The 21,832-nt window shown below is 32.7% G+C and overlaps 1 protein-coding gene and 1 long non-coding RNA gene across 2 annotated transcripts; both read left to right on the forward strand.

Annotated features, from left to right (window-relative positions):
* Positions 1–5,153: 5,153 nt before the first annotated feature.
* LOC18037111 (isocitrate dehydrogenase [NAD] regulatory subunit 1, mitochondrial) lies at positions 5,154–9,871 on the forward strand. The gene is made up of 4 exons (XM_006425243.2): positions 5,154–5,957; positions 6,464–6,703; positions 7,757–7,835; positions 9,287–9,871. The coding sequence occupies exons 1-4, from the start codon at positions 5,436–5,438 to the stop codon at positions 9,559–9,561; spliced, it is 1,116 nt and encodes a 371-aa protein (XP_006425306.1). The 5' UTR covers positions 5,154–5,435; the 3' UTR covers positions 9,562–9,871.
* A 6,937-nt stretch (positions 9,872–16,808) lies between these two features.
* On the forward strand, positions 16,809–19,122 carry LOC112096855. The gene is made up of 4 exons (XR_002904693.1): positions 16,809–16,875; positions 17,747–17,836; positions 17,921–18,022; positions 18,863–19,122. It is a non-coding gene; the product is annotated as an uncharacterized LOC112096855 (long non-coding RNA).
* Positions 19,123–21,832: the final 2,710 nt, after the last annotated feature.

The raw sequence follows: 21,832 nt of genomic DNA on the forward strand, positions 1-21,832 counted from the left end.
AGTAATTTTTAGGGGAACCCAAGTTGTTTTTTTTTCTTAAAAGTTATTTTGTTTGGGGGGGGGGGGGGGGGGGTCCAACACAAAGGATAAAATTCCCAAGCTGATACGGCTTTTGTTCGTTTTGAACACTTTGTAATATGGTTATGAATAACCATTAATTATGTATCATAAACCCTTGGTAGCTACCTTTTGTAAACAACATAAGCTAAACATTCCTTATCCAACTGGCAAAATAAGAAAGTATGAGTTTGTCAACTAACTATTGCAAATATTAAAGAAATTAAGATAATAATGTACTCAAATGGACAAGTATTATTTGGGTTTAAACCTTCGCTTCCAACATATAGCTCTACAAATTCTTGTGGATAGGCATATAGCTCGAAGAAAGGGTAAACATCAGCAATAGATGTTGGCAAATTTTGTTTTCGCTTGTAGGTAATGCAAAGAGGGATCTTCAACCTAGCTCCAATAATTGTTTCCTCTAGAAATAATCTATATTGCCATCTACCATTATTAGAATGGGGGGTATTAGATTAGATGTTTTAAGCTTAAACTTTATTTCAACGTCAAATTTAAAAATATCAATGAAAATAACTTAAGATGCTCTTTCCATCAATTGTGTGTAGAGTAGAGCACCATGATTCATTGCCTCTATAATGTTAAATCTATAATTGTTGTTTTGCCAAATTCATTCATCACGAAACATAATAGGCACACGTACCAAAGTTATTTCCCATTATAATACAACACATAATTATATTAAGATAAATACAAAAAGAAAATGACACAAGGTATGTGTAGCATGTAAAATTGTTTGTCCATCTATATGACATCAGTCGTGTAATTTGTTAAGCTATACGACTACAAATAAGTAAATAGTTAAATGATATATTTAAGTGAAAAAATTTGAATATTTAATGAAAAAAATACATTTTTTACAATAATATAATGTTAAAGTGTCATAACAACTAAAACATTTTATCCACTTACACAATTGTAATAGTGTAAATTCATACAAATACGACTGCAATTGTGTAAAATGGGTGCAGTAGAAAAAATTTTATTTTAAAATTTTGAGAACAAAATGAGATTAAAATCCATTACATACAGTGATATAATGCAAAATGTAATGGAAATGTGAGTTATTTTATTAGTTATCCACTACAAGGAAATTGTGTTTTGGTGACTATAAATTTAGTCTTTAAAACTTATCCAAACAGCCACAAAATGTTTCTACGACTGTTTATTTTTAGTGGTACAATAGATATAGAATGTCACTTAAGGAAAGCTTTTACGACTAAATTACCTTAGTCACTGAATACACTTATAGATGACTATTACATTAGTCATATATGATAATTAAATGAGTTAGAATCATCTTGGGAATCGAGTTATAGGCCTCATCGTTTCAACAAGCCATTGGAGACAATATTTCGTTGAGCCTCGCTCAGAAACGCAATTGTTAAGAGAAAGAAAGTGAATTGGAATGTGGCGACTTTGGCTTCGTGAATTGAATGGATGATGACAAATGGTATGACTAACTGAGGCTCAAAGAGTTGTGTTGTGCTGTGTTTGTTTACTTCTTTTTCTACTCCTCCACTACTCTACTTGCTTGTTCGTCATGTTTCTTTGTTCGTTCCTCCAGCCAACAATTAAAAAGTTTTTTTTTTCCTTTTCTCCAGTTGCGATGCAAGTGATAATTATTAATAGATAGATAAGTAAACTTTGAAAAGAACTATTATTATTGTTGAGTTTCTTTTGTCTTTGACTGTGTTCATCGATTATAAACTATGAATGCCTCACATTTGGGCTGTGTTTATTTGCTGGAGTGGGAGTGAAGAGTGTGGATTCCTCCCACTCCAGCGTTTACTTGCTTAAAATAGCCACAGATTGGGAATCCTACTCCGTGGGCCCCACTCATTTTTGGAGTGGGGAGTGGGAGTGGGAATCCACTCCCACCTCTCCCCTTTTTACCCTTTTATTTTTAATTTAATTTAATTTAATATTTTATAATTAATAAAATAAAATAAATAATATTTATTTGAATAATAATATTATATTTAACTAAATAATAATTTACATTGATTCGAAGTTAAAATTATTTTAAAATAATATTATTATATTAATAGAGAATTAATAAATATAATATTATTATATTTATTTTAAAAATAGTAGTACTATATTTATTTAATATTAATAATAATAAATAGTTTATTCTAAGAAAATATTAATTTTGTACTAAATAATATTATATTATTATTTTATATAATAATAAATTTAATATAATTATATTAAATAAAATAAAATAAGGTTTCATTTTATATTAAAATTAAAATTAATAATTTATTGTTCATAATTAAGAGTATTAATAATTATAATAAATTTACAAATATAATAAAATAAATATTATTCATTAAATATATTTTTTATTAGTTTTGTAATTAAAAACTATAATTCTTTAAATAAAGATAAAATTGTAATTTGAAACTATTTACTCCCAATTCAAGACAAAGTAAATACATAAATTGGATTCTGATCTCTATTATATGCTTTAATTTCAGTGTAAATAAACAACTTACTCTCACTCTCACTCCACACTCCTAATCCAAGAATTCCCACTTCAATTCAAAAAGTAAACGCAGCATTGATTACTTTCTATATGTGGGGCCCCTCTTTCATATTGATTCAACCCTTGACCTTTCATTTTTTCTTTTTACTTGTCAATAAAAAATAACTAAATTTTACATTCCCATTATAACTCTTCGATACATGTGCATATGTAAATATGCAGGTTGGACAATATTATTATTCAATTATTATTAGGATTAAATATTCAATTCCTAACATATGCTGTGACTTTCTTTGTATTATACTACTATGTTAAATATTTTTACGATGGTATAATTTTGGAACAAATTTAAAGATAATCACATTATGTTTTGGATTATAAATATCTATATATATATTTCTGATTGTAATGTATATTGTTAATGTTAGCAAAAATTATAATATAATATGATGATCTCTATAAGAGTTTTTTTTTTTTAAAAAAAAAAATCAAAACATGATCTTGTAAATGTGGATTTGAGACTAAATAATATTATACTTATACCATCAAGATGTTGATCCTCGTATTGGAGGAGTTTCATATATATATATATATATTGAATAGTCACATCATATCATATGCATTAAAGACTAGTATATTTTATAGTAAATTCCAATTTCTTACTTAAAAAAAAAAAGAAATTGATCCACTTGAAACATCATTATGAGGAAAATAAAAAACGCATAAGGCTAGAAAACAATGATATGCATACAGCAACAATAAGCATATTGAATAAAATAGTACACAAGAAACTAAAGCTTATTTTGTCAGGGGTGGTTTCTGACCTTAAGCTCATTAGTTCTACTTTCAGTTTTAAATCATCTCAAATTGAGGGGTATCTTGGATACTCAACTTGTAGAGAGTTGGTGAGTATGCTGATTCGTTTGATTTCTCAGTTAAGGGCGCCGCTTGGGGTAGTAAAGGTTAGTGTGGATGTTGCTTTAAATATAATCTTGATTTGCCTGTTGCGGCCAGTGTCCTATGTGATCATCAAGATGTGCGATGAGACTTTACTTATCTTCTTGGTCAAGTCTATACTTTATCTCCTGGTCCTTTAGTCTGTACTGGGCATATTTGTCAGAAGGTTACTTTTGCTACTAATTTCATGGCCATTCAGGTTTGTTCTTACCAGACTCGTGAGCGATTTTTGGGTTATGAGGATCTTCCAGTTAGTTTGACTGGCATTAGATGCTCTTGAGACTTTGCATGTTAGGAGATGATTTTTCTCTTTTAGGTACTTGTGTGTGTGTGTGTGTGTGTGTGTGTGTGTGTGTGTGTGTGTTTTTTTTTTTTTTTTTCTTTTTATGAAACTTATTGCCTTTGCTTTATTTTGTGCTTTGTATTGGAGGTTTTGATTGGAGGATTTGACTTTGTCCCCTACCTCTATTAATTTTCTTCTAAACTATATTATATGGAAGAGTCTGACTTAACCCCCACCTTCTCGGTGGTAAAGGAAAAAAAAAAGAAAAAAAGAAAGAGCTTATTTTGTTTGCAACAAAACTGTTATTTACACTGTGGAAGCTACATATGCAAACAAATTGAACACGGTATTACATTTTATTCTTTCAAGAATCGGAGCAAATCAAATTGTCTATGGCCATGTAAACAACTAGAGACATTCTCAGTAGTTTTCATACATTAGTTACATGGAACCCTTTGATTGTTTATAAGTTCGAAATGACTTAAGCTGAGTGGTAGAGCTGAGCAACAACCCCCACCCCCCACATTGTGGGGGCTAAAATCTCCTTTCTAATTATGAAGATAAAAAAAAAAAAAAAGGTTCAAAATGACTTTGTCACATTTCAAGCCTTATACGTAAATTAATAAGAAATGACAAAATAAAAATAATCAGGCTAAGGGAACCTTCTTTGTCTCTCTCTCTCTCTCTCTCTTTAAATAATTTATTCCATCAACGTCAGACTATTGTGATACGACCTAAATTATTACAATTAATTTATAGGAAAAAGTATTCTCATTTAGTGAGATAATAAATTTTGTAATTGCATAGACTCAAATTCACTCACCCGTATACGAGGGAGTGAGCTTTCACCGTTTCGCTACCAAGAACGTGTGTTTTGAACCTGAGAAATTTATTGGAGGATATCCATTAAATTTAGCAGCTTGCCATTGATATATAAGATTCACATTTTGATCACATTTCTCCAAAATTAAACAAGTAGAAAACATATTAATTTTGAGATAACAAAAATTATTTTCACCATTACTAAATAAACTCAAACTCAAAAAGAAAGATGATAGTAAACTTTTTTTATTTTTAATTTTAGTCTAATCTCTATCAACTATTTAATTTTCTTTCTAATATATGAGAACAACTTCAAGCCTCAAATCTTTTATATTTACTCAAAGATTGTTCAAACTATACATATGCATAGTGGTGCTGAAGTGACAAGTGTAGATGGATTTCAAATGCGAATGGAGCTATGAGTGCATGAAAAATATCGAATATAACAAAATATATTTATTTTTTTTTTGATATATTGAAATTCGATATTTTTCATTATTTTATCTCCCGTCCAAATATCTTTCGGGGGAACTGGGAACATCCAAATCAGGGATGGTATTTGGTGCAGTCAATGCAGTGCCGATACGATACGAAACTTCTTAACAGGCACCTTTGACTTTTCTAACCACCCTCGCATTGAACCACGCAATGCACTTTCCATGATCTCGACCGCACTTGATCAACACTCACCGATTCCCTCTCTTTCCGCATGGTTCATGGCCGCTTTGATCGCCCAAAGTAACGCACAACAGACGGCCAAAAGCTTCCCAATCGCCCGAATTTGAATACCCTAACACTCGACCGATGGCCCGGCGGTCCCTACCGATCCTCAAACAAATACTTTCAAAGTCTTCCGACCAATGCTCCCCGTTCCTCACCCCCACCCGATCCGTAACCTACATGCCGCGACCCGGAGATGGCGCTCCACGCGCAGTGACTCTGCTTCCAGGCGACGGAATTGGACCGTTAGTGACCGGTGCCGTCGAGCAAGTAATGGAAGCGATGCACGCGCCAGTATACTTCGAGAAGTACGAGGTCCACGGGGACATGAAGCGAGTGCCTGAAGAAGTGATCAAATCGATTAAGAAGAATAAGGTTTGCCTGAAAGGCGGCCTGGCCACGCCGATGGGCGGCGGGGTGAGTTCATTGAACATGCAGTTGAGGAGGGAGTTGGATTTGTACGCGTCGCTGGTTAATTGTTTCAATTTACGGGGATTGCCCACACGTCATGAGAATGTGGATATTGTTGTAATTAGAGAGAACACTGAGGGCGAATATTCGGGCCTCGAACACGAAGTCGTGCCTGGAGTCGTTGAAAGCCTTAAGGTATTGATCGATTGTTAATGTTTTATTGTTTTTCTTTTCTTCTGTTTATTTTCATTCTTTTTCGAATTAGGATATAATTAGAATATGTTTAGGATTGAGACGATGATATTGGTTTAAACATAGGACTGCCACCGAATGAAATTAATTGGTAAACACTAGCCGCTGTCAACTGTTTTAATTTTGAAAACGAAACAGAGCACATTTTCAAAATCAAGCACTTTTAAACACATTATGCGTTGCCTAATTGTGAAAGCTCAGCAGCATAAGTGTTTGGTAATTATTCGCATTTACTTGGCAGCTAATGTTTACCAATTACTCACTCACTCACTTGTACTTAATATCTAGTGATTTCATTTCAGGATTAGCAGCACCTGAATCCCAATAAAAACCTGTTACCATTTTCATAATATTGTTGTTGGATATATTTGCTATACATCAAAAGATTTGAAACCTTTGGTGCTGTGTAGTCTTGTTTATGTTTGTATCTCATACTACCTGTTTGCTAGGTGATAACAAAGTTCTGTTCTGAGCGTATTGCAAAATATGCTTTTGAATATGCATACCTGAATAATAGAAAGAAGGTAACCGCTGTGCATAAAGCAAACATTATGAAGCTTGCTGATGGTCTTTTCTTGGAATCTTGCCGAGAGGTTGCCACAAAGTATCCTGGGATTAAGTACAATGAAATAATTGTGGACAATTGCTGCATGCAGCTTGTTTCAAAGCCTGAACAATTTGATGTCATGGTATGCTATTTACATTTTCAATGAGACTATGATTGGAATTTAGTTTATGTTAGGTTGTTTCACAACTTTCTGCCCAAGATTTGTGTAAATTCTGCTTGTTTTTATTGGTTAATAGTTTTAACTTTCTATATCTGATTTTTTTGGTGATGAGGCTAGTTTTGGTTAATTTATAAAGTGCTTCCTTTATCAGTTCTTTTAGTTCAACAATTTCTGTTGAAATTAATTTGTTTTTTGATGGTGAGATGATATTGCTTGATGGGGTACTGAATGTATGTTATATTGCTACTCTTGTAGAATTCTAAATTGTTGCACCTCACTTTGACAGATCATGGACAATGGGAAAGAATGCGGAAAACTGGACCTCCCTTTCTTTCTTCCTTTTTTTTTTAATTTTTTAATTTGCCTTTTTACTGTTCAGAGAGAATAGAAAGGGGTTCATGATCTAATTTGAATAGTTAATAATAATAAGATTGTTCCTTGTTCAAGTCACATATGTCACACTTACCACCGGTTTTATTATTTTAGAAATTTGATTTCTGCTATGCTTTATTGACCTGTTTCATATCATGGCTCAAGGGTTGAAAATCGGCCGTGTACCCCTTTTAAAATCAGAAGAAGTTAGAACTCCTTGGATCATCTGTCAACAGCTCAATCAACTACTTCTATATTTTCAGCATTAGAGGAAGCAATTTAGAATGAGATTTCGATGTTATCATCAGTTCTGCAGACAATTTAGAAAACTAGTGGATAGTGGGTACAAGAATTTGAGATGAATGTTAGATATTTTTTTCCCCCTTTCTGATAATAATGCTGGTTATTAACTTGGCCCTAATGTGGGCTCAAATTTTACTCTTTATGGGGATATGAACTCCGGTTTTGTAATAAGTATCTATGGAGGAATTCTTTGGGTGGTATCTTGTTGCTTCATTTTGATTGTAGTCTCCTGCTGCAACCTTTATCTTGTGTGCTGACTGCTGACTTGGTCCCCGCCTATTTCAACTATCAATGAAAAAGTATTTCTGTCACTGATGCAAGCTCCTCTTTATATTTCAGGTGACACCAAATCTTTATGGCAATCTAGTTGCCAATACAGCGGCTGGTATTGCTGGTGGCACAGGAGTCATGCCAGGAGGTACGGCTATCCACACATTTCTCTTTAAGAATTTATGTGTTTTCTGTTTCTGATATATTTCTCTTTCATGTGGAGTTTTTTGAATTTCACTTTTTATAAATATTTGGCAACTGATCACCTAAACATCCTAGTGCAATGAAGTTAAGAATTCTAAAATCTCTCAATTTGGGTGCATTGTTATGTTTGTTATGCAGGTCTTTATTTTTTTTAGTAGGTGGTTAAGATGCAATATATTGAATGAAGAATCATAGGTCAAGTGAAGTTTGGCAATAAACTTTACACATGATATCTTTTGCTTTATATTCTTTACATGTGATGAATGGAATATATTCAATGAAATTATGAGGTATTAAATGGCATGGTTATATTAAAAGTTAATTATGTAGATATTGCAAATGGAGTTTAGTCTGTACAGGATTAAGTGAATGAATGTGTGTGTTGCTCATTATGCCCTGAACACTCAGCGCAGGTTGTTTTTATAGTAATGGCGATACAGAGGGAGCTGCATTCATCAAGAGGGTATAATTTCAAATAATATTGATGCAAGTGTGTTACATGGTTGATCTGTTAGCATCGGTTTATGGGTGGATAGATCATTAGGCGTAAACATAATATTATGATGCAACAGCAGTAATGTGGGGTTTAAACTGAAAACAGCCGATGCTCTGGCTGTGCTTAAGATGAATACTGCTCTATCTTGTTGCTTGAAGATGCACCAATATGGAGTCTCATTAGATTAAATTATCTTCTAAGATATCAACAGATCCCTGTAACTTTGAAGCTCGGCAAAAAGCAGAACTTTGAATTCCCTGATGAACAAAATTAAAAACTTCTAAGAGAAGAAGAGCCTCAATGTTCTTTAAGGTTCATACAAAAAATGTACTCATTTCCCATAATTTTACTTCTAAACAAGGATGAAAAGCTTGAACTATCTGGTTTTACATCTTGTTATATTCTTCAATAATCCTTTTTGCTATATGGATTTGGTACGTAATAATTGAAAATGAAGTAATCTCTCTATCTTGTTGAGCATGTGCACTTGCTTACTGCTTCTAGAGAATAAAACAGAATCCCTGTATTGTATATAATATGCCACCACTTGGAAACTTCCAGGAGGAATCATTCATAAAGCATTGTTTTGTTTTGTTTTGTTTTGTTTTGTTTTTTTATACTTTAAACACATCTAAATTATTGAATTCGGCTCTTTGTGGAGTGATACCATGTTTAAACTATAGAAGAGTGGGATAATGTGTGTTTTTCGTTGAAAAATTTAGGGATATTTGAGTATCTAAAATGAAAGAGCATCTTCCTGCAGGGGCACTGGACGGTCCTTCCATGTGTCCCTTTCCCTTATTTTCCCTTCAATATACATAGAGGAAAAGGATCTAATTCCATTTTAGAAATCATGTATCCAGTTGAGATTAAACAGTGATCTGCACTGTGGCTTGCAGGCAATGTTGGTGCTGATCATGCTATTTTTGAGCAAGGTGCTTCAGCAGGAAACGTGGGTAATGAGAAACTAGTTGAGCAAAAGAAAGCAAACCCAGTAGCCTTGCTTCTTTCATCTGCGATGATGCTGAGACATCTTCAATTTCCTTCATTTGCTGATCGATTAGAAACTGCTGTTAAACAAGTAATATCAGAGGGCAAGTGCAGAACAAAAGACCTAGGAGGGAGCAGCACCACTCAAGAAATTGTTGATGCTGTTATTGCTGCCTTGGAATGAGTAAGGGAACATAGTTTTTAAGTAGCTGCTCTTTGCATAAAATTGGGATTTCTCATGGGAATTTTACCAGGCCCATGTTCTTTTTTTTTTTCTCCCAATTTTTTAATCCTTTCTTGGCAATTTCAATTTTCTTCACATTACAATTGAGAATATCTATGGTGTCTAAATAAGCACCATTGAAGATGAAGATGATGATCTGTAATTTAAACCCTTGGGAAGGGAAATGATTACATTTTTGGTGCTGGAAATAATTGTTAAACTATTCTAATTAAAAGGGGAATAGATACAGAAAGATTTCAATTCTTCTAATCTGGTTCAAGTATATTGTTGTCATTGTACTTAACTTCAGTTTTTTTTTTTTTTATTATTATTATCTAAGCTGGTAGACGAATGAATTTGTCCGGTTAGTTTCAAGGGACTGAGCCACCTTTCTGTTATTTTTCAGCTGCAAATACTATATGAGTAAAGATATAGCTATAAATTTTTGTACAAATTTATTTTGTACAAATTAATGTGGCGTTAATTCATTGGTTGAATTAAATATTTCTTAACCTATATAATTTATTTTTATTATTTTATATTTTTATTTAATTAATAAATTAATAATTTATTTTTATTATTTTATATTTTCATCTAATCAAATTACAGTCTACTTTGTCTTTGTCTTGGCGGATGTTGATTTTCTCTTAAAATATTAATAAAAGATTCCAATGCAAAAAACGTGATGCTTTTGTGAAAGTTGAGTCCAAATATTTTTATTAGATATGTAATCTGTTGTTTTACCCCAATGCAAATTTTTATTTTGAAGCGGACAAAATGTTTTGTATAAGATACAAGAACTATCAACGAAAAAAGTGGAACACCTGGGCTTGAGTTTAGGTTTTCGGAGAAGAAAAGAAAAACCTAAGCCAACTTTGAGAAAGGAAAAGAGGTGGCCCTGCAGCTATAACCTTGAGTTTGAGGGGGGGGCCAGAAATGGAAAATTAAAGTTACAACGTACGTAGTAGAATTAGAAAGTTTTGAAATGTAATGATGGGATCCAGATTCCAGAGCCAGAGGGCGAAAAAAGAAAATTTAGGAAAAAGATACCCTGACATGAAAAGACAACACGCACCCTCAAGAAAAGATGGCCTAAAAAACAGAAAAAGTGAGATGACGCTGACAGGCCAACCAATTAACTTTTTTCCAGAAACTCACCCAACTGCGTTTGGATTTGTCTCTCTCTTCTTCTGCTTCTTCAGTTAACAACTACATCCTCGACATCTTCTCTGTCTGCGTCCAAATAGCAAAGACCAATATGTATATGTATATATATATAAACTCTCCCTTAACTCTTCTTCGTCCCTTCAAACCCTGCTCTTTCATGCAACCTTCACCAAAAAGACGTTAAACCATTTGAGCAATTAAATCTGAAAATTTCAATAACACAAAGAGAAGATCTAGAAAGCAAATATAATAAATATTTTTTATATTTTTTTTAAAAAAATTACTTGCTGTACTGCGGCCAAAACCTCTTCTGATCATTATTAACATAAATAACAGGAAGATTAGGATGAGACACGCAGACCCCATGCCGTTTGTAATAACTACGCCCACCTCCATCCAAGTCCAAGCTACACCCATCTACTTGACAAACATAACAACCCCCCCTACTCATCACCATTTTTATTTTGAAGCTCAAGTTCAGATTCTTTCTCTCTTCCCAGCCGTCCCCCCCCCCCCCCCCCCTTCTTTCTTTTTCCTTTTCCTTTAATTTATTGTAGCTAGCTAGCTAGCTCTTTGGTTATGAACTTATGATTACTATATATGTAAAGGATACTTGCGATATGAAAGGAGGGTGAGAGTATAGTACATATTAATAATTAATTTTAACAATGGGTAATGGGGTTAATGCTGTGTTTGGTAATCAGTAATGAGTAATCAGAATGAGTTAAAATTAAAATGGGCTAGAATCGAAAAAGTGTTTAGTTAAGCTGTAGAAATCAAAATCGGGATTAATTTTATTTCTATTAATGTGCTTCTTTTATCTTAGAATTAGAATAAACTTAGATAATTTACTAAAATACTTTTTTTTTAATTATTATATTTGATGATGATGATGATGATAATAATAATAACATAAAATTAATAATCCCACTAATTGTTACATCAATAGCAACAACAATAACAATAACAATAACAATATTATTATTATAACATCAAAAATAACAACGACAACAACAACAACAATGATGATGATGATCAGCAAGCGACAATCGAAAATGATGAAGGTCGGAGAGTGGTCGCGGCAATGGGATAGCGGTGACAGTGAGGTGCGATGAGATTGCGTGCAACGGTGACGAACAACTCTACAACAGTAGTACAACAGTCTTTTTTTTTTTCAACTGAGGACAAATTTGAAATTATTGATTTTGTTGGAGGGTAAAATCATCATTACAAGGAATGAAGTTTTGATTCCGAACCCCCACTCCCGGAAAAAGAACTCCAACATTCAATCTTAATTTTGTGTGGGGCCAACACAATTTATTTTCATTCTCAACTTCAATTTAATAAATAAACAAAATTTTAATTCTGACGGTTTAGGGAACACATCATTTTACTAAATATGAAATTTGGGTTCGGCTACGGTGCAACGGTGGTACGGTACTACTGTTGCATCCAGCCGTTGAATCTACTTAGATGGATAGATTCATTGGAATCCAACGGCTAGATGCAACGGTGGCACAGTACCACCGTTGCACCATAATTTTCTCCGTGAAATTTACGGATGATCATCATAAAAAGAAAGAAAGGAACAACCACAACTGCAAGCTCGCAAAGGAGGATGATAGTGGCCATGCCATTTCCCCAGTGGCCCCGCTATCGCACCCAGCAGCACGCGCAGCATTTTAGTTGATTTTGACAAGGGGATCGTACAAAAATTAGGGCTGGGCGGAGTGCCTCACCTCAGACCTCACCCTGTCTTGTCACCCAAATTTTATTTATTATTATCAATTTTCTCCATCGTCTTCTACGGTGTTTGGATCGATCAACGCTTCTCATTTTCTCTTCTTCGTATAAAGAGAATCGGCTTTCTGAGTCAAAGCACGAGTGAAACTCTTAAAATTTATATATATATACATACTATCACTGTCATTGCATAATCTATCTATCATCTCGGTCCAATGTGAATGTGGCGCGCTCATAGATTAGAAATAATATTATTATACATGGAAGAGTATGCTGGGAAAAAATGAAAATTCTCGGTTCAGTTTCTATCTTTTTCCTTTTATGAGAACAAAATAAAGATAAAAAGAGTAGATCAAAATTCAATAATATATTTCTATTCAGTACTTTTTTTTTTTTTGGCGAGAAAACTATTTTCTAGTTCTTTGATTTTCAGTCTAGTTTTTGGTTCAATCCAACACATTCGACTTTAGTAAAAATAGAAAAAAAAAATTCGGGTTTCTCTTAAATTAAAATCAAATGGAACTGATGGTTTGATTTGTATCTTTTAGTTTCTTGATTTATTTACCCAACCGTACATTAGAAATTTAATTATGCAATCAAAGTTGGTTGGTATGAGTGGTTCGGCACTCTCACTTTTTAAGAGAGATCAGGGGTTCAAGTCCCGCTCTCGTATGGAGTCACCACTTTGGCAAGTACTTTATCCCTTACGGGCCTATCCGGTGCGAGCGGATATTAGTCTGGGTTGTGGTACAGGCTTAAAGGTGCCTCCATAATTGGAGCCCAGGACCACCTCGTGGTTCAAAAAAAAAAAAAATTTAATTATGCGCGCATTCTTTTTTTTTTCTTCTTTAATGATTGATTCTATCCAAACTCTTATTAGTCTTATACAACAAAACACACAAATGAGTCTAGGGCATGCATATGCGACAGATTTTCGTAACTCAAAATTGTGGAACTTTCACATTTTAAGTTACGAAGACAATGATACTCTCAACAGTACCCTTTGTATATATGGCAATCAAAGGAGTTGAATTACATAAGAGCATGTGGAGGCTTGTGATGACCAATTAAAGAATATAAATTTTTTTATATAATTCTCAATTCATGAACTATTTTTTTTTTTTTTTTTAGAGTACGAAGTTAAGAGTCATAAATTTTTACATACTATAGTAAATTTATAATCGACAATCGCACTCTCACACGAATATCAGCAGGATGGGTTACAATACAAGAAAAAGAAAGAGAAAATCATGCTTTTAAATGTCAGCAATGATTTGTAGGGAAGCAGATGCACTTAAAAGTTAATAAATTCAGGGATTCGAAATATATGAAGTGACAAAAGGAGGTAGCTGTTAGATCTCTCGTCTGAAGAACAGTGAGGCATAGTCTTATGAGTCAAAAAGGTGCGGGGCGGGCTGGATCTGCGAACAGAGGAATCTCTGCACATGGGAAGTGGGAACACGTTGCTGCAGCTGCATGCTCGATGGGCCTCCGCCATTGCTGAGTTTCTCGTGCCAATTAAGCCAAATCCCAAACCAACTTCTCTCCCACTCCTTCATGAGAAGAATCAAATGGACGGTGTCAACCCTTCTCCTTTTGTCACCTTTTGCTTGCCACCTTTTGCTTCCAACACACACACACACTCTTAAGTTATGTTTATTGTATTTTACAACTAAATTTTTAAATATAGAAATGAATAATACAAAAATAGGACCAAATGAATTAATAAATGAGTTTTTATCTGACTGTATGAGATTGTTATATTAAATAATCATATAACATATATGATTATATAACAATGAAAATTCAACGATCGTAGAAATATAAGATAATAAAATCATGTTATTTTCATAATCGTTAAATTATGTTGTATAATTATATATATTACATGATTAGTAACATAATAAAAGCCCTGACTGTATCTTACGTTTAATATTTAATATGATTCAGGGATCTCTTAGGATCTCTTACTTTTATAACGTTGCAAATCTCTTTCTATAAAAATGAAAAAGAAAAATAATTTTCTGTCATTTCCAATGAACTGACTTTTCAGCATAAAACCCAACCAGGCAACAAATTCGTACAAATTAACTATACTACAAAATCAAAAACAAAAGGAAAACAGATACAGATGGAACATTATTTCGAAATTGTAACCAGCCTTGTTGAGCCACTCAACAAGAAAACTATACTTGTCAAAACTGAAAAAAAAAAAACTAATAATAATAAGATATAATACAATTTTTTTTACAAATTTATGACGTAAAAAATATAGAATTACTTTTTTGTGTCGCCACATAACTTATTGGACTCCAATGATGGGTTGTTTTGATCCCTCGACAATGTGAAAAAACTAAGTTGTATTATAAGTGTGGGAGCTGCTACCTTACGTTTAAAGTAAGGTACAGCCCCCTCACACAGCTGGATCTCATTGGAATCCGTTGAGATTCTGTATTGTAACATATCTATGGATCTAACAATTAAAAAAAAAAAAATTGTATCCACGAAAACTGAAAAGTGAGATTCTGTATTGTAACATATCTATGGATCTAACAATTAAAAAAAAAAAAATTGTATCCACGAAAACTGAAAAGTTACTGAACAGGAATTGTTATAAAAACTTGTAAGATTTTTGGTACGCAAAACAAAGAATCATCTATGTAAATTTAACATGGCATACAAGCACGTTAGGAGATTTTGAATGTTTTTAAGGCACAAGAGACTTGAAGCAAAGCTTCTTTCCAAAGTGGAAGCTAAGGGCATGAGACTTCTTGGTCCACAGTCCAATCAGTGCAAAAAGGATAGATGACAATTACTTATTCATCACTTCACCTGCGAACTCAATTTGTTATTAAATTCTTCATTTATTTTTATTATTTATTTATTTATATATTTTAATATATTACATAATAAAGTATACTATATTGATCTCTATATTTTTAATATTTTAACTTATCGTTAACTTAAATATAGTTAAAGATCTTTGATTGAAAAATTAGTTAAAGATGTTTGATTGAAAAATTATTCTCTTTCTTTATCTTTTAAACTTTTTATCTTTTTCTTTCTTATTATTTATTTACTATTGTCCCACTCTTAAATTTTCACTTAAATACCAGAAGATTTTCACTACTAATACCTTAACAACTCTTGATAGGTTATTGTATTATTGAATTCTTCACTCTCAACAATGACAATCTCGAAAACATCAAACTCTCTCACAATTTATCATCATCATCATCATCATCATCATCATTTGGTGCTAATATCAAAATGTATTACTAATGTTATATCACAAGTTAATTTATTAAGAGTCTAAGTTCATATAATTATAATATGTATAATTAATATTGTGAGTCTGAACGACTTGAAAATTTGTATTTAATAAAACATGCTCTATCAAATACTTATAACTATTTATATAGGGATGTGAATAAGAACTAGAACTGCGTTTTTCTAAAATTGGAGGGGAGGGGTTTATGTTGTCGATATTCCAAAGACTCTATTATAAATTACAATTAAGAGATTTTGGAAAAAAAAAATTTGGTTTAATAGTTCAAATTTGAAATTGAAGAATATTCATGTCGATCGATTACATTGAAATAGAAGTACATAAATCTAACCTACATAGTCTGGCACATCCATTCTCACTACATAAGAAAATTAAGGAGTGTCTTAAACTTAAAATTTATTTTTATTCATGTAAACACTTATATGTATTTTCTTAAAATACATCAATTATTTAAGTTCTTAACTCTATGAACTTAACTAAAATGCATGTCCCCATAAGTTAAAAAGATTAAATGTATATCCCTTTGAACTTAATAAAAATGCCACATGAATTAAATTTGTAATTACTCATTTCAAGTTCATAGTTAAGTTGCACTTATAAACTAAATTTCAAGTTTCGTCCCTGTCTGAAATGAACTCTTCTAAATTTTTTAAAATTCAATACCTCGTTCGAAGATATAAAAACGTCCAGGAGGATACCTAATTGTAAATGTTACACAGGAATGATAAAAAAGAAGAAAGTGTTTAAATAAAAAATAAAATGAAAAAGGAAAGAAAGAAAGGAGATCGCAGAGAGTAGTTGAAGACTTGCACAGTAGCCTGTAACCATGCAACTAGCTATGCGAAAAGGCCCAAAGGGTTGAACCAATCACAAGCAAGCAAGTATAATTCCATTAGAATCACTCCAGAGCTAAAAGTGAATCTGAACCGTTGGATAAACCTCACCAGCAGTGGTAGGGTAAATGATAATGCCCCCATAACGACATCCATTCTTCCACACACAAGCACAATAAAGATCCTGAGATTGCTGGAGCTCAACAAAGGAGTGCTCGAGGCTCACATCCAAAATGACAACAGGTTCTTCTTCTTTGTTACGAAACCAGCTTATATGTGAATAACAAACCATTTTCGCTTAAATGTTTACCGTGGATTTACTTGTTTCATTCCTGGGGTAGTGTTAGTTTATTAGGTTACAGTAAAATAAATGGTGATCACTGAAAAAAAAAGAAAAAAAAATCTTCTTTTTCATGTTTTGTGGCTCACAACAAAAACCATAAGAGAAAAGAAAGGGAAAAGAGTGCTATAATTTCTCAGTTTGATCACTCACATACAATTTTCTTCTAACTTCTTTTCTGTTCCCCCTAAAAAAACTCCTTTAAATGCATTATATGTCAGAATGAGCGAAAGTCGGCTATTTGAATTAGACAGATCAGTTTTCATTTGATAACTATCTTTGAGTACCGAGCCGCAGCCCTGAACGAGAAAACATGTTTTTTTCTTTGTAAATGATTTTTAGAAATTTTAGGTTAAATTTTGTAGCTTTTCTGATCCTGGTAGGAAAATGATTTTGATTTTTTTTTTTTAAAATTTTGAAGTGCAAGATAAAATCATCCCATATCTTTAATTGCTGTATTGGTTCCCGTGTTGAAAACAACTGTATATGTTTTAATATTTATGATTTCAAAATAAATTTGACATGTTTGCTAATTGCCACTTTGTATGTGAATCAATCTATGCGTTTTTAGTTGCTTTCTTTTCACATTGAAATTGAAGTAACAAAGTTCTTTCTAGCTAATAGTTCACTTCATGTTTTCTAGAACCTAATCTATTGCAAATTGATCCTCAATAATTATGTGTACTCTAACGCTGATCTTAAAATGTAAGCAATGATTTGAATAGACAGCTTTTGCTCTCTCTCTCTTCCTTGAGAAATTGCTTTAATTTGCAGAATTGGCTTCAGTTCTTGGTCCAATAATCAATTACAAAGTCCAGAACTTGGGGTTTGACAGGAGCAAGATACCTCTTTCTATCATGCCAGGTAACGATATTTTTGTGTTCATATTTGTTTGTTAAGTTTAAATAGTCAAAATTGTTATCAAGTTGATCATATGCTGGCATCCAGATATTGCAATGGAGTCTTCCCCGAGAGAACTTGTTACTTATGAATTCTGTGCATCCAGTCGCACTTAAATCTCTGCCAATGAACAATGCCGTTTCATGACCAGTAAGTTTACTTTGTCAAACTTCTATATTTTTCTGTTCCAATAAATCTTCTCGAGTCTTTGAGACTCACCAGGGGGAGGGGGAAAAAGTGTTGGTTGGTGTTCATTTAAAATTGATTGAAACATGAAATGATAAACATTTTACTTTTAATTTTGTGGAAGAGAATGTGTATTACATTTGAAGCATCGATGTCAAGTTACAATTTTGGTTCTGAAGTAGTGATATCTACAGTCAAAACAGTAATTTTGGCTCATTTTCCTGCTCAATATTTTTTTTTTTCATTTTTTTTCCCCCCTCTTTTTGAGGGATGAGGTATGGAAGTTTGCCCTGATATAACTAATACTGCTCAGTCTAGAACTTACACTAAGGCGAATGTTTGTGGGTTGTTGTGCTTCAAGCTGCTTATGACATGTTTGTTAATATTTACTACCTACCCATCCCCACCCGTTCCATTTTAGAGCTAACAGGTTAGAACTGTTTAGAAAAATGTTTAGGCGCCAAAGAAGTCATAGCTGTGACTTGATAATCATAAGGCATAAATTTTGAACTAGCTTTTATGGCAGAAAATTTTTGTTCTTTCTTCATCGACAGAACATTTGGTTTTCTTTAGTAGCTGCTAATGAGCCTTGTATTGAAAATTCGTCATTACAAATTAACAGTCAATTAGTAGAATATTTATTCATGATTAAGCATCCAAATGGCATGGATCTATGAATGGGGCAAATTAGGATTATACATGAGCTATATAGCCATTTTGTTTGTATGCTTATCATAGATAAGCTGAAAAAAGGAAACAAAAGAAATATTCACATTTGATGCTTTTGTTGCTTGAAACTTGCAGGTTTTAAAGTTGCTGTATGCGGCGTGCTCTCTATTTCTTCTGTCAAAGAATCTGTGTTCTCTGTCAAAACTATGGCTAAAAATATGCAATAATTCAGCCTTGCTTAGCTCTTGGATCTTTTAAATACCATGCCCTTTACGTGTGCAACATTAGTAAGCTAAGACTAAATTAAGTCTTCAAACTCCATTTGTTACCCGTGGTTCAATATTACGTAACTATTCGGGCTCAATATGTGCGGCCTTCTTCAACTAAACTTCCAATTCCAGGACTTTCATTCGATCTAATAAAGTTTGTAATAAAATTTTAGGTTCTTGCTTTGTTTTATTTATTTAATTTTTTGGATATATTCCTCAAGTTACTATATATAGATTTTCTCAACTTTCGAGGTCCATTTTACATTTTCGTTGATTAAAAAAAATAAAAATAAAACATAATGCATAAGCTGAAAAATTATCGAACAACTTGGAACACGTAATCACAATTTACCAATGAAACTATTATTAGAATGCCTGCCTAATGGTAGTCCCTGAATATTGAGAAAAATCACTTGTGTGGGGTAAACATGGATGAATGTCTCAAAATGGAAGCCCAAAAACATACAAAACGAAGCCCAAGCACATTTACTTGATTTAATAATTTTCAAGCTTATTATTCAAGCACTTTCCCTACTTCCATAAATTACAACAAACATCAAGATCAAAGAGAAAGAGGAAAAGGTGCATTGTGCGAGTGTGTGAATTTGCGCGATTCGTTTATTATTTTATTTATTTTTCCTCGAAATTTCACAGAATGTTTAAGGAAAGGATGAATAATTTTTTAATCCTGACCATATTAAAATTAGAAAAAAAAAGATATATATTTTTAATACCGTGTATTTTAGTTTATAATATATTAAAATTTGTATTTTTTTTTAATTTTTAACTTCTCCTTAACTTTAATATGATTAAGAATTTATAATTAGAAGATTGGCCTTTAAAGGATAATATTTGGAGTAGTTACTTAGAATCATGGATTTTATCACATTTTTTAATGTTTTGGTGTGTATTACTCATGTGAATGAACCCCCAAACGAGAGAAGCTAGCTAAGCTAAAATTTTGAAATTCAAATAGCCGAATGCAAACCTTGGCAAAGGAAAACCAAATCCAAAATTTTAAAAATAAACCATGAAGGCTAAAATTAGAAGAAAAGAATAGTTGCAGACTTATTGGGCAATAGCCATGCAGCTTCGGCCAGAGTCCAAAAACACAACCAATTCCACTCGTGAACCTGTTACATAAATTAAATTGAGTGGCTGAGTCAAAGCCAATGGATAAGAAATGCCCATGTTCATATTCGTATTCTGAGCTACAGAGCTAGGTTACCGGAGCAGAACTTAAGGCAGCCAAAAAAAGCTTTGTTCACAAAGAAAACCCAACTGCCAAAATGACTACAGCGGAATTACATTTGTATGTAATAAACACAACTCATTTCTTAACATGATCATGTACTGAGTAAATAACTCAAGTGTTAGTTAATAATTAATAAAAAAATAAAGAATTTAATTCTTACTTGTATACTAACACTAAAACACACATAATGGATGACCTTTTAAAGTTCACTAGAGCAAAAATCAGGAGACATTCTTATTTCTTTTACTTTAAACGCAGGTAGTTTTATGGTGTCCGTACATGTTTTTTTTTTCTGAATTTTAAGTTGATTATTGCATTTCATCAGGTTAGCCTATAATAGAGATATGATAATCATTGAATAATATATATAGGGAGAGATTATTATCCTTTCATTATGTCTAGTATTGCGAAACAAATCACTACACAAATTATTGAAAGATAACTCTTCATTGAAATAATACTTTAAAAATAACAATTTGCTATATTTCCGTCACTTCCATTAGTTGACCTCTTGACCATTTCGCTGAAAAAAATCTGGCTTGTTGGTACAACAACAACAACAAAAGTCGTACATGAGTCAGTCGTCAGTTGCATGAATATATACAAATATATACACTCAAAAATTTGGCTTACCATTGCCTGAGTCTGGGGCGAGGAACGAAGGATTCGAGCAAGCACCAAATTTTAGGACACATGTTTTGGCAAATGGAAAAACGTATGTGTCTCCCTGAGCATGATGCTGCAAAAACAGCTCTTGACAAATTACTAAAATGGTGAAGGATAAAGGAGTGTCTTATCATATTCAAGGGTATATACTTCACTTTCAGTTTTATTCATCACATTCACATTTGTCTAGCAAATTAAGCAGAAAATTAAATATGAAATTAATGTTCTTTATGCGCAGAACATTGTGGATTTACTATTCGACTTGGGGGATTGTGATGGTTGATCATTTTTCTTCTTAATCGCTACACCAGTCGGTTTAAGAGGTGAGTTCTCTTGGAATTCGTACTGCATGAGGTTCGTTTGGTTTACACTCACACACTAGTTTTTATTTTTAATTTTTTTTTTAAATATATGAACTCATAGTGGCTTTCCTTCCAATTCCAATTATTGACTTCCTCCTCTATCTTGCTTGTATCTTTTGTTTAGGAAGAAACCATTATTTTTGCTGGAATTCTTGTTTGATGTATAAGAAACTTTGAGCACCAAGTTTTATATACTGACATTTTTTGTTCTACGTTAATATATTAATTATTTTTGAGAACCTTTATTTACCTACTAATATCTATCACAGTTTGTGAAGAAGTCAAGAAAACTCATACTTTTTCTTCCTTGCTAAGTGCTAATAGTTCACTCAATGTTTTTTAGGATATTTAAATTAACTGGTTGCGTATTGATCATGATCGAGTATGCTAGAATATGGTTCTTAATTGTAAAGTTTACGTGGTGAAGTTGGTGAAAGCCAAGAAATGGCAGAGCAGCGAGCAGCTCGTGCTGCTATTCGGTCAATTCCTCGTAGATCTTGAGTTCGAATGAACTATTTGAAGAGACGTCTTTTAATTTGCTCCCTCGTTCTTC

This window comes from Citrus clementina, unplaced genomic scaffold, assembly GCF_000493195.1.
Source record: "Citrus clementina cultivar Clemenules unplaced genomic scaffold, Citrus_clementina_v1.0 scaffold_7, whole genome shotgun sequence".
In the NCBI taxonomy this organism is placed as follows: domain Eukaryota; kingdom Viridiplantae; phylum Streptophyta; class Magnoliopsida; order Sapindales; family Rutaceae; genus Citrus; species Citrus x clementina.

Bases quoted from the DNA above. Each gene is read 5' to 3' on its own strand.
- LOC18037111 (XM_006425243.2), top strand. From the start codon at position 5,436: ATGGCCCGGCGGTCCCTACCGATCCTCAAACAAATACTTTCAAAGTCT. The intron at 5,958-6,463 runs GTATTGATCGAT...CCTGTTTGCTAG, and splicing joins GAGTCGTTGAAAGCCTTAAG to GTGATAACAAAGTTCTGTTC. The intron at 7,836-9,286 runs GTACGGCTATCC...TGTGGCTTGCAG, and splicing joins CACAGGAGTCATGCCAGGAG to GCAATGTTGGTGCTGATCAT.